This window comes from Pongo pygmaeus, chromosome 8, assembly GCF_028885625.2.
Source record: "Pongo pygmaeus isolate AG05252 chromosome 8, NHGRI_mPonPyg2-v2.0_pri, whole genome shotgun sequence".
NCBI lineage: Eukaryota > Metazoa > Chordata > Mammalia > Primates > Hominidae > Pongo > Pongo pygmaeus.
The window spans coordinates 74,671,616-74,683,707 of record NC_072381.2 but is presented as its reverse complement, the minus strand read 5'-3'; the positions used below and the strand labels follow the sequence as shown (position 1 = coordinate 74,683,707).

The following is a 12,092-nucleotide window of genomic DNA, read 5'->3' as shown; positions in this document are numbered from 1 at the left end:
GATTCTCCTGCCTCAGCCTCCAGAGTAGCTGTAGCTGAGACCACAGGCGCATGCCCTCATGCTCAGCTATTTTTTTTTTAGTTTTTGTAGAGACAAGGTCTTGCCACATTGCCCAGGCTGATATCAAACTCCTGGGCTCAGGCAGTCTGCATGCCTTGGCCTCCCAAAGTGCTGAGATTACAGGTGTGAGCCACTGTGCCCTGCCTGTGGTGTCTTAGGAAACCAATGAGTACTGTGTGTCTGTTGTAATAGAGGGGAAATAAGTGGTTTTCACAGTGATTGTAGTGGACTGTGAAATAAATTTGAGGGATTCAGGTCAGAACTGTCACACAGGTTGTAGTCAGGGTGAGAACTGGATCATGATGCAGTATAAAAAAGCTTGAGAGCCGTGTTGGAGAGAACTTGAGGTATGCCACCTACCAGTGTGGTAACCAGGCTTTTGAGAATTAGTCTGGGATACGGTACAATAAATATTACATTTATTATGTGTGAAAAAGAGATGTTAAGTTAGGGACATACTGTGAATTCAAGGGTAGAAAACTTTTCCATCAGTTTTTAGGGATCCTACTCTTTCACTTAAACCCCAAATGGCCAAGCTAGGATTGATTTGGTGTGCTGTAGAAAGAACTTCATTGGTATTCATGGATTCAAATTACATCTTAGAGGAGTTTTCAAAAGCATCTTAGACTGTATGTGTATATACACACACATTCTGAAGCAGTAGGTGGGTCGTGGGGCCTGAGATCTCAGGTGAATCTAAATTTAGGTTCACAGGTGATACTGTAGATTCACAGTGTCTACAGAGTACACTATGAATTTGTGATTATTGACAAAATATTTTAGGTTTATAATCAGAAAAATTAAATGAAAATAGTTAATGAAGATGCTTTAAAAGCCTGTGTACTTTAGAGAAGCGACTTAATGAACACAAATTGGGTATCTAATGTAGGCTGGGCTGGATACTTCATTTTCATCAAATCTTTTTAAAAGAATTGGTGAAATAACCTTAATTGAATATGGTTTTCTACATTTTTCACACTTCCCTCCTTCATAGGGTTGTGAAAATTTATTTCATATTCTAGATGAGGAAATTGAGGCACAGAGGTACACTTACAAAGATATAATAAATGGCAGAACTAAGATTTGAACCCGATTAATTAATTTTTAAGAGACAGGGCATCACTCTGTTGCCTAGGCTGGCCCTTGAACTCCTGTGCTCAAGCAGTCCACCCGCCTCAGCCTCCTGAGTAGCTGGGACTGCAGGCACACCATGCCTCCCAGTTGTTTTTTAAACAGTAATAGTAGACTTTCATAAGGACACTTATAAAAGGCAGAGCTGGAACCCACACTTCATTCCAGACTGCTCAGACTGAGTTAGTCTTAGAAAACTGAAAGTAACATTTTTATTACTGTATTTCAGGTAATCAGTATCTGTTTTTGTCACCAAATCGTTACATTTTCCATGGCGCTGAGGTATATTCAGACTCTGAAGATGACGTCTTATCCTCTAGTTCTTGTGGCAGTAACAGTGATAGTGGGACATGCCAGAGTCCAAGTTTAGAAGAACCCATGGAGGATGAAAGTGAAATTGAAGAATTCTACAATGGCTTAGAAGATGAGCCTGATGTTCCAGAGAGAGCTGGAGGAGCTGGATTTGGGACTGATGGAGATGATCAAGAGGCAATTGATGAAGCTATATCTATGAAACAGGAAGTAACAGACATGAACTATCCATCAAACAAATCATAGTGTAATAATTGTGCAGGTACAGGAATTGTTCCACCAGCATTAGGAACTTTAGCATGTCAAAATGAATGTTTACTTGTGAACTCGATAGAGCAAGGAAACCAGAAAGGTGTAATATTTATAGGTTGGTAAAATAGATTGTTTTCATGGATAATTTTTAACTTCATTATTTCTGTACTTGTACAAACTCAACACTAACTTTTTTTTTAAAAAAAGAAAGGTACTAAGTATCTTTAATCAGCTGTTGGTCAAGACTAACTTTCTTTTAAAGGTTCATTTGTATGATAAATTCATATGTGTATATATTTTTTTTGTTTGTTTTTGTCTAGTGAGTTTCAACATTTTTAAAGTTTTCAAAAAGCCATCAGAATGTTAAATTAATGTAAAGGGAACAGCTTATCTAGACCAAAGAATGGTATTTTCACTTTTCTTTGTAACATTGAATGGTTTGAAGTACTCAAAATCTGTTACGCTAAACTTTTGATTCTTTAACACAATTATTTTTAAACACTGGCATTTTCCAAAACTGTGGCAGCTAACTTTTTAAAATCTCAAATGACATGCAATATGAGTAGAAGGAAGTCAACAATATGTGGGGAGAGCACTCGGTTGTCTTTACTTTTAAAAGTAATACTTGGTGCTAAGAATTTCAGGATTATTGTATTTATGTTCAAATGAAGATGGCTTTTGTACTTCCTGTGGACATGCAGTAATGTCTATATTGGCTCATAAAACTAACCTGAAAAACAAACAAATGCTTTGGTAGAAACAATAGTGCCTGCCTGGATCCCCTTAGTTTTGAAATATTTGCCATTGTTGTTTAAATACCTATCACTGTGGTAGAGCTTGCATTGATTTTTTCCACAAGTATTAAACTGCCAAAATGTGAATATGCAAAGCCTTTCTGAATCTATAATAATGGTACTTCTACTGGGGAGAGTGTAATATTTGGGACTGCTGTTTTCCATTAATGAGGAGAGCAACAGGCCCCTGATTACAGTTCCAAAGTAATAAGATGTTAATGGTAATTCAGCCAGAAAGTACATGTCTCCCGTTGGGAGGATTTGGTGTTAAATACCAAACTGCTAGCCTAGTATTATGGAGATGAACATGATGTAACTTGTAATAGCAGAATAGTTAATGAATGAAACTAGTTCTTATAATTTATCTTTATTTAAAAGCTTAGCCTGCCTTAAAACTAGAGATCAACTTTCTCAGCTGCAAAAGCTTCTAGTCTTTCAAGAAGTTCATACTTTATAAAATTGCACAGTAAGCATTTATTTTTCAGACCATTTTTGAACATTACTCCTAAATTAATAAAGTATTCCTCTGTTGCTTTAGTATTTATTACAATAAAAAGGGTTTGAAATATAGCTGTTCTTTATGCATAAAATACCCAGCTAGGACCATTACTGCCAGAGAAAAAAATCGTATTGAATGGCCATTTCCCTACTTAGAAGATGTCTCAATCTGAATTTATTTGGCTACACTAAAGAATGCAGTATATTTAGTTTTCCATTTGCATGATGTGTTTGTGCTATAGATGATATTTTAAATTGAAAAGTTTGTTTTAAATTATTTTTACAGTGAAGACTGTTTTCAGCTCTTTTTATATTGTACATAGTCTTTTATGTAATCTACTGGCATATGTTTTGTAGACTGTTTAATGACTGGATATCTTCCTTCAACTTTTGAAATACAAAACCAGTGTTTTTTACTTGTACACTGTTTTAAAGTCTATTAAAATTGTCATTTGACTTTTTTCTGTTAACTTACATTGTTTAAGGTATATAATTTTTAAATCTTGCAGAATTTGTACAGCTTTGAATGCTATAGTATTAGATGCTTGCTTTCTCATACTACATTTCTTCATTCCATTTATTACATTAGTCTCACCAGACCAGTACTTGGCAAACACTGATGGTGCTGATCGTAGCAGGTGATGCATCACCACCAAGCATTTCAAAAACTTTCAGCCATTCTGGGCTAGAGGCCTGAGCAAGTAAAACATGGAGAAAAGGCAGGACAGGGCCTAAGAAGGATGTGACATGTCCTATGACAAAGGACCAGGAGTTTGGGATTTGAGAGAACAGGAAGTGGTGGATAGTGAAAATCCATGTGATGCAAAGGCTGGGTTAACTGCAAATCTGTTCTTGGATGCTAGGTCTTTCAAGTCCGAAGACTGCAGACCACATTTGTTATCAACTTTTTGAGGCTGACCTGAGAACCTACTTAAGCCATTAAAGGTTTTGAGGGAGAAAGTACTACTGAAGAGGCCAGCAGTGTACCCCTTAAAATGTATGTGTAACTTGGTCGGCTGTGGTGGCTCACGCCTGTAATCCCAGCACTCGGAGGCCTACGCAGGTGGACCACCTGAGGTCAGGAGTTCAAGACCAGCCTGGCCAACATGGTGAAACCCCATCTCTACTAAAAATACAAAAATTAGTCGGGTGTGGTGGCGGCGCCTGTAGTCCCAGCTATTTGGGAGGCTGAGGCTGGAGACTTGCTTCAACCCAGGAGGTGGAGGCTGCAGTGAGCCAAGATCGCGCCACTGCACTCCAGCCTGGTGACAGAGCAAGACTCCATCTCAAATTTTAAAAAAAGTACATGTAATGAGTAAAGCTTTAGCAATTTCCTGTTCCCAGTTCGGCCTCCCTCCCCAGCAAACTTTAGGTAGACCTGTCCTGTATATTGTTAGCACTAGAGAAATTACCTGTAAGATGATATCCTCAAAATACTACAAAATTAAGGAACATTCTATATATGCACAAATTGAAGAAAGGAAGTCAGGTAGTTGATACTTTTAAAGGTACATAGTCAATTTAAGTGGTCAAAAGGTATTTGGCAAAACCTAATTTAACTCAAGCCCTATGCATAATGTTATTGCTGAACCACTGGCTAATGCAGCATGTACTGTATTTCACTGATTGTAATACCCTAATTAATGTCACATGGTTTAATTAGCGTTTTTTTGTAGTGGTACATAAAATGACGGTGGACCTTCAATCAATGGTGTTTTACATAATCCCCAACTAAGCTTTATTTGAAACACAATTTCTGACCTGTAATCTAGAAAGGGGCGGGGGGAGTATGTATGTGTATGTACACCAAAACCTCTCCCCCAAGAAGTGAACAAAGATCTAAAGCCATTCTAGGCTTTCAGCTCAAACTAGGATACTAGTAGAAAGTACAGAAAAATGGTCTAATGACCTCACCACCTTTTGAAGTGACTGTCAAATGAGACTATTAAAAACCACTTGAAAACTTTTAAAAAGCAGAATAGCCTGAGATCTCTTAGAAATAGATTTAATTGGTGTAAGGTGGGGTTTGTGCAGAGTATTAAAAACACCCCCAGGCGATTCAAAAGTATAGCCAGATTTGAGAAACACCCTTAGCTGGAAAATAATTTGAGGAGCTCTGTTTTGACTTTTAACATACACTCCTTAGGGCTGGCCTAAAAAAGGTTAACTTACATTAGGCTCAATTCCCAAATTTTACCTAGAAATACTTCATAAATTAATTAGCTAATTTGGGGTTCATAAACACGGCAGAGTAGGGAGCTATCAAAATAGAGTGAATTCTTCAGCAAAGGAGGACAAAACTACCATAAGGCATTTTGGATGGTCAAAGTGCAAAAGAGGTTGGGGAGTGGAGGAAGAGACTGATGACAGGAATATTTTGCTCTTGTTTTAGTAGGCTTACCATGCACTCTTCAGAGGAAGACTGCTCTATGCCATATTACACCTTGATTCACAACCTTACTAAATGTAGTAAAAAGCTGTAAGGAAGAGCAACCTGATAGTAAAAGTTGACCCCAATGAATGTTCCTTAGGAACAGATCCTACGAGAAGGCTAACCGTGGGAATCTAATTTAGGTCTCTCAGTTTTTACAACTACATTCTGGTTTTATTGTTTTATTTTTATTTTTTTGAGACAGCCTTGCTCTGTCACCCAGGCTGGAGTGCAGTAGCGCCATCTGAGCTCACTGCAACCTCCGCCTCCCAGGTTCAAGTGATTCTCCTGCCTCAGCCTCCCAAGTAGCTGGGAATACAGGCATCTGCCACCACACATGGCTAATTTTTTGTATTTTTAGTAGAGAGAGGGTTTCACCATGTTGGGCAGGCTGGTCTCGAACTCCTAGACTCAAGCCATCTGCCCACCTCAGCCTTCCAAGTGCTGGGATTATAGGTGCAAGCCACCACGCCCAGCCTGCATTCTGGTTTTATTTCCTTTTAATTGAAAGGAGTGTCTTGGTTCTGCTGTCTTATTAATCATCCTGAACAATGGCTAATAGCTTGAATGACTACTAAGACAGGAGAGCTACAAACACACTGTATTTGTACCTTACAAATAGATGTGTGGAGGCCAAATACTTCAGTATTTAGCCAACTCAATAATCATAGTCCCTACAATTTAGCAAATGATCTGCAGCCTTGCTGCTCTGATCTACAAAGCTCGAGACTTCTTGTTTTTTAAAAGTAAATGGCAATTTCAGAAATCTTCAATGGTATTTTAACTTTCTACCATGAATCTCCTTGCTGTTAATACCTTGTATCACAGTTCTGGAGTAACAGGGAGGAAAAATCCCCAAATTAAGCTTTGTACAGTGTGCTCCCAGATGCTATTCTCTTGCTAAAATATTTGTTCATGGAACTATTAATCCAAAGTGCCTGCTATTTCACAGATCAGCTTCATAATATACAAAGGTTACTACCATTGAGAAAGAGCATCTGACATGTTTTTGATTTGAATAATTACCACCTCAAGAAGTGGATGAACAGGGAAAATGGTATAATATCAGGTACACGGAAACATTCTCATGGGGAAGAATGCTACTACTTTGAGGCAAAGTACCTTAGGTGAGAATATTGTTTTAGTGCTTCTATCTATAGAGTTCTGTGGTTCGCCAATAGTTTTTTAAGTTAATCTACTGAAAAGTACAAGTCCACAATCCCTTATCCAACCCCTTGGGCTTACTTGCATTTTGGAATTATGAATTTTGAAGAATTTTTTAAAGCACCCAATAGGGGTCATAGTCTTATTTAGTGAATACCATAAATAGCTTCAACAATTCAGATCAGGTTTTTCTGCAAAGTGAGAGGTGACAATATTCTTTTCAGTTTTTATTTTAGAATTGCAGGTTAAGAGACTATGGACCTCTATAAATTCGTGTGGGAATAGAAACAAGTCATCCGAAATTTAAGAGACCTTCCCTGAACCATCCCTCTTTTTGAGAAATTTTGACTCTTATATGAGAACCACTGAAAGTTTAAATATTAAAACAATAAATCTTTATTAAACAGTTTTCACGGCATTTTAAAATAAATTTAAAAAATAAATATTTGCATTATAGCAGAAAGTCACATGTATTGCATCAACTCACTTTTACAATTTAATGGCATGAGATAACTAAGCATCAGCACCATAAAACTGTTAAGATTTGTTTCTTAAATTCAAGGAAATAGCTCTAAAGCACTGCAGCATCAATAATTTTGACAGCTATAACCCAGTGATTGGTGCTCATAGTAGCCAATGTTTCTTTCTATTACTGGCAACTGTGGAGACAGAGTTCTTCCAGTACTAAATATTAATAAGTTCTAATAAGTTATCTGATCAACAATCCCCCATCTATCAGTGTGTCAGGATTCACAAAAGAGAAAAGAACTGTAGGTTATGTAGTATATTCCCTATTTGTGATTTAGGTTTGCACAAAGACACTTATTCTAGCAAAAAAGAAAAGATCATGTTTCCACCATGCTACCTTTTTCTTCTTTTTATAGAGTCTCAGAGTAAGATTTAAATCATAATTTTTAACCTTTAAAAGTCTGTTCAAGTTCAATTACAACCATAGAAACTGTACTGGTATCAGAACGTAACTATTTTATTACAAAACTTAACATTATTTACAAAATGAAAAAATAATCAAATGACTATTGCAGGCCAAAGTTAAAGGTTTTTCACTCAATGATTGAAGAAAAATGAAGCAATATTTCCATGCACTCACACCAGATCATTTCTGAAATATGCAAACTCTTAAAACTCATGTTAGTAAAACTTTAATGTATTCACAATACTTGCTATGTTTATTGGAAGATGGTCAAAAAAAATCCATGGTTCTGTACAATAATATTAACAGTTTGTTCATTTTCCTTTAATATTTTTTGGCTTCCATGAACACTCGTAGATTGAACATTCTGCAAGTAAGAATTGTAATAGTACCTCTGTCACCTTGCTGAATTCATCACCACAAGAAAAACACAAATAGTTTAATGCTTTTGCACTAAACTGAATAGTTATAACTCCAAAGTTATATTAAACTGAAGCCTTCATTGTGATCAATAGCTTGGATCAGTTTAGAGCGTAGAGTTTCTTTTTCTGTATATTTTGGAAGATCCAGAAGATTAAAACAAGTATGGGAAACTGGGAGATATTCCTCACCACCTCCTGTGGACTGGATGACTAGTTTCAGACTCTTCATACCAAGAATAGGAATGCGATCACTACCTGTCAAAAACACTGCCAAGAAAGAAATCATTCAGTCAACCACTTCAAAACAAAAACATAAAGTAGCAAGTAATATTTTGTACAGTCGCTACAGTAGAGCTTCACATTAACATCTGCTCTAACGTGTTAACTTACTTCCTAATTTGTGGAAGACAAGTTTTTTGAGACACATTCTAATTGTTCATCCACACAATATTTTTTCTTTAAAAGTATAATCTTAATACTGGCACAAAGGAAGTGCTTAATAAATGTTTGATAAGTGAGTATTTTGCCATTGCCAAAACATTTTGAGAGCCCTTTTTTGGGAAAAGCCATTCAGAACTGGTTGACAAACCAAATACAAAATGCAGTTTTGATTATGATTTCTTTTTCTATTTGCTTCGTTTCTGTTATTTTTTAAATCAGAAATTTATAATGGGCAGCCAAAATTCAAATCATTCTTTTTTTTTTTTTTTTTTTTTTGGAGACGAGTCTTGCTCAGTTGCCCAGGCTGGAGTGCAGTGGCACGGTCACAGCTCACAGCAGCCTCGACCTCCTGGGCTCGAGCAATCCTCTCACCTCAGCTTCTGGAGTAGCTGGGAGCATAGTCACCAAGCCCAGGGCTAATTTTTGTAGAGATGAGGTTTTGCCATGTTTCCCAGGCTCAAATCACTCTTAAAGAGTAATGATTTCTCATCCTTATGACATACAGAAGAATTTGACCAAGATTCTCGGAGGTTGCCAAATCATTCTTGGCAAAAGCAGGAGTATCAAAGGAAATGTCACTGATTTGGACACATAAATTCTGACAACTCTAAAAATAAGTCAAATTTCAATTAGAATACAGACTGTAACAAGAAAGATACACAGGCATCAGTTATAAATGAGGGAACTAAGGCCTGAAAAAGCTTTATTTTATATAGAAATTGCCAAAGTTTTAGTCGTGAAGCAAAAAGAAAAAATGAAGACCAAACAGAGAAAAGAGCAATACAGTTGGCCCTCCCTATCTGTGAGTTCTGCATCCATGGATTCAACCAACTGCAAATCGAAAATATTTTCAAAAAATGGATGCTTGTGACTGTACTGAATATGTCAACTGTTTTTCTTGACATTGGTCCCTCAACAATACAGTATAAGAAATATTTACATAGCATCTACATTGTATGAGGTATTAACATGTACATTCATGTGTCACTTAACGATGAGGATATGTTCTGAGAAATGCATCATTAGGCGATTTCATTCTGTAAACATCATATATTTACACAACCTAGACAGTATATAGTCTACTACACACCTAAGCTACATGATATAGCCCTATTGCTCCTAGGCTACAAACCTGTACAGCATGTTACTGTATTGAATTCTGTAGGTAACTGTAACATAACAGTAGGTATTTGGTATCTAAACATAGAAAAGGTACAGTAGGTGTATTATAATCTTATGGGACCACTATCATATATATGGTCTGTCGTTGACTGAAAAGTCATTATGTGGCACATGACTGTAATCTAGAGATGATTTAAAGTATAAGGATGTGTGTAGGTTATATGCAAATACTATGCCAATTTATACAAGAAACTTGAGCATTTACTGGATTTGGGTATCCTTGGCAGGGAGGTCTTGGAACCAATCCCCCATGTATGTCGAAGGATGACTATATTCCAGAGATCTTTTTAGAAATCTAAAAAGAATTCTACAATCCTAGTTTATTGTAACCACAGTTTATTGTAACTATAACCATAGCTATAGTTTGCTTTCATTTCCAAGTTAGCTTCCATTTTACTTCATAGAATGAATCAATGCTATTTTGGAGGCAAACTGAATTTAGCCTTTGAAATAAGAAAATACATGTACTAAAGAGTGCAGATAGTTCTTTTTCAAAAAAATTACTTGAAGATTAAAACAGGACTTTGGAATAATACTATAATTAGATCCTAGTTTCATAAAGTATACAACTGGTTAGAAATACTTACACAGAAACTGTTTCTTCTTTTCCAATGGTAATTCGTGAAATACTTCCCAAAAAATTTTTATCGTAGGATGTTCTGCCCAATATTCCCCTTTGTATTCTGTATTCTAAAAACAACATAATCTTTTATTAGTATTAAGGGACACACTGGCTAATATATTAGCACATAAAGCTAACATGGTCCAGTAGTTTGCAACCTGTGCAATTCAATGGATTGCCCACTGTTTTCTGGACATTTACAATTTGAAGCTATTAGTTCCAGGAGAAAAAGAAGAAATACATAAGAATCACCAGAAATCTTTCCCAGCACTTCAAAGAACATGATAGGACTGTATTATCATCTTCAAAAGTAAATAAAGAGAAACTAGAATTACTAAAATAATGTTATAGGACCATTAAAAGTATGACATGGAATTATCTGTGATAATCAGAAAATTCCCTTTCTCTGTATTCATGAACAGAAGTCAAACATTACAATTTATCTCTCCTTTTAAAAATATGGTACTAAGCAACGCTAAAAATTTTCTGAGGTAGTTTCCAAGATGGCCACCAGTGAGCACTGCCTCCTGGTATTCATGCCTGTGTGTATAAGGATATTGCGAATATGAGGAATGTATGACTTCTGAGACTAAATCATAAAAAAAAAAAAACCTCTATGGCTTCAGCCCTTCTTCTGGATCACTCACTCTGGAGGAAACCAGTTGTCATTTCATGAGGATATTCAAACATCCCTATATGGAGAGAAGTACTCATGGTGCTATACTGAGGCCTCCTGCCAACTAGTCATGTGAGTAAGCCACCTTGGAAGTGAACCTCTATCCTTAATCATGCTTTTAGATGACTATAGCACCAGCCAATATTCTGACTGCAACTTCATGAGGGAACCCTGAGGCCAAACTACTCAGCGAAGCCACTCCTGAATTCCTGACCCACAGAAACTATGAAACAACAAAGTTTCATTGTTACTTTGAAGCCAATAAGTTTTGGGGTAATTTGCAGCAATAGGACTAAAATATCTCCCCTGTCAAAAATATTAGTACTGGCTGGGCGCGGCGGCTCACGCCTGTAATCCCAGCACTTTGGGTGTCCAAGGCGGGCAGATCACTTGAGGTCAGGAGTTCCAGACCAGCCTGGCCAACAGGGTGAAACCCCATCTCTACTGAAAATACAAAAATTAGCTGGGCATGGTGGCAGGCACCTGTAATCCCGGCTACTTGGGGGAGGCTAAGGCAGGAGAATTGCTTGAGGTTGTAGTGAGCCGAGACTGCGCCACTGCACTCCAGCCTGGTCAACAAGAGCGAAACTCCATCTCAAAAAAACAAACAAACAAACAAAAATTAGTACTAAAAGAGAAGCGGGTAGGAAGTAGAGAGGAAATAGTTTATATTGTGAACTGTTCTTATCCAGCCGCAGTTGGCTTTAACTTTCAGTTCTTCAGATGCGTCAGGTCCTTTGGACATACTGTTCCCTCAGGCTACACCACTCAGACACATCCTTTCTTCTTTGGTCATCAGGCTAATTTTTACCCTTTTAGGGCTCAGATTAAATGCCATCTAATTCATTCATTGATTCATCCAACAAATATATGAGTTTTAGTCAATGTTTTGGGCCCTGGGAAAACCTCAGTGAACAGAATCCTCACTTACCTTGTGAAGCTTACCATCTAGTAAGAGGCGTTCCCAGATTCATCTAGCCTAGATTAGGTTCCTCCTTATGTACCACTCACTAAACTCTTTTTCATTGTATTAATCAAAACTGTGTATTAAGCATTTAATTTCTAGCTCCCTTATTAGGGCAAAGACCATGTCTCTATCTTATTTCCTGTCTTCTCTTCAATCTCTTGCATAGTCTCAGCTGTATATTATCAGGCACATAGTAGAGGCTCAATAAA

General features: G+C 37.0%; 2 protein-coding genes across 19 annotated transcripts in view; one reads left to right on the top strand and one right to left on the bottom strand.

Annotated features, from left to right (window-relative positions):
• Positions 1-3,521, top strand: part of SIRT1 (sirtuin 1) — a 34,579-nt gene extending 31,058 nt beyond the window's left edge. For all 3 annotated transcript variants that reach the window (XM_054436721.1, XM_054436722.2, XM_054436724.2), the window contains one exon: positions 1,421-3,521. In XM_054436721.1, coding sequence (XP_054292696.1) covers positions 1,421-1,749 — 329 coding nt within the window. In that variant the 3' untranslated portion in view covers positions 1,750-3,521. The remainder of the gene's footprint in view (positions 1-1,420) is intronic.
• Positions 3,522-7,606: 4,085 nt separating this feature from the next.
• HERC4 (HECT and RLD domain containing E3 ubiquitin protein ligase 4) overlaps positions 7,607-12,092 on the bottom strand; it is a 153,913-nt gene continuing 149,427 nt past the window's right edge. For 15 of the 16 annotated variants that reach the window (XM_054436715.2, XM_054436713.2, XM_054436712.2 and 12 more), the window contains 2 exons: positions 10,206-10,308; positions 7,607-8,262 (listed from right to left, as the gene is read on the bottom strand). In XM_054436715.2, coding sequence (XP_054292690.1) covers positions 8,054-8,262; positions 10,206-10,308 — 312 coding nt within the window. In that variant the 3' untranslated portion in view covers positions 7,607-8,053. Of the gene's footprint in view, positions 8,263-10,205; positions 10,309-11,399; positions 11,511-12,092 lie in introns of those variants that run through there. The other variant, XR_010127504.1, reaches the window with a different exon arrangement.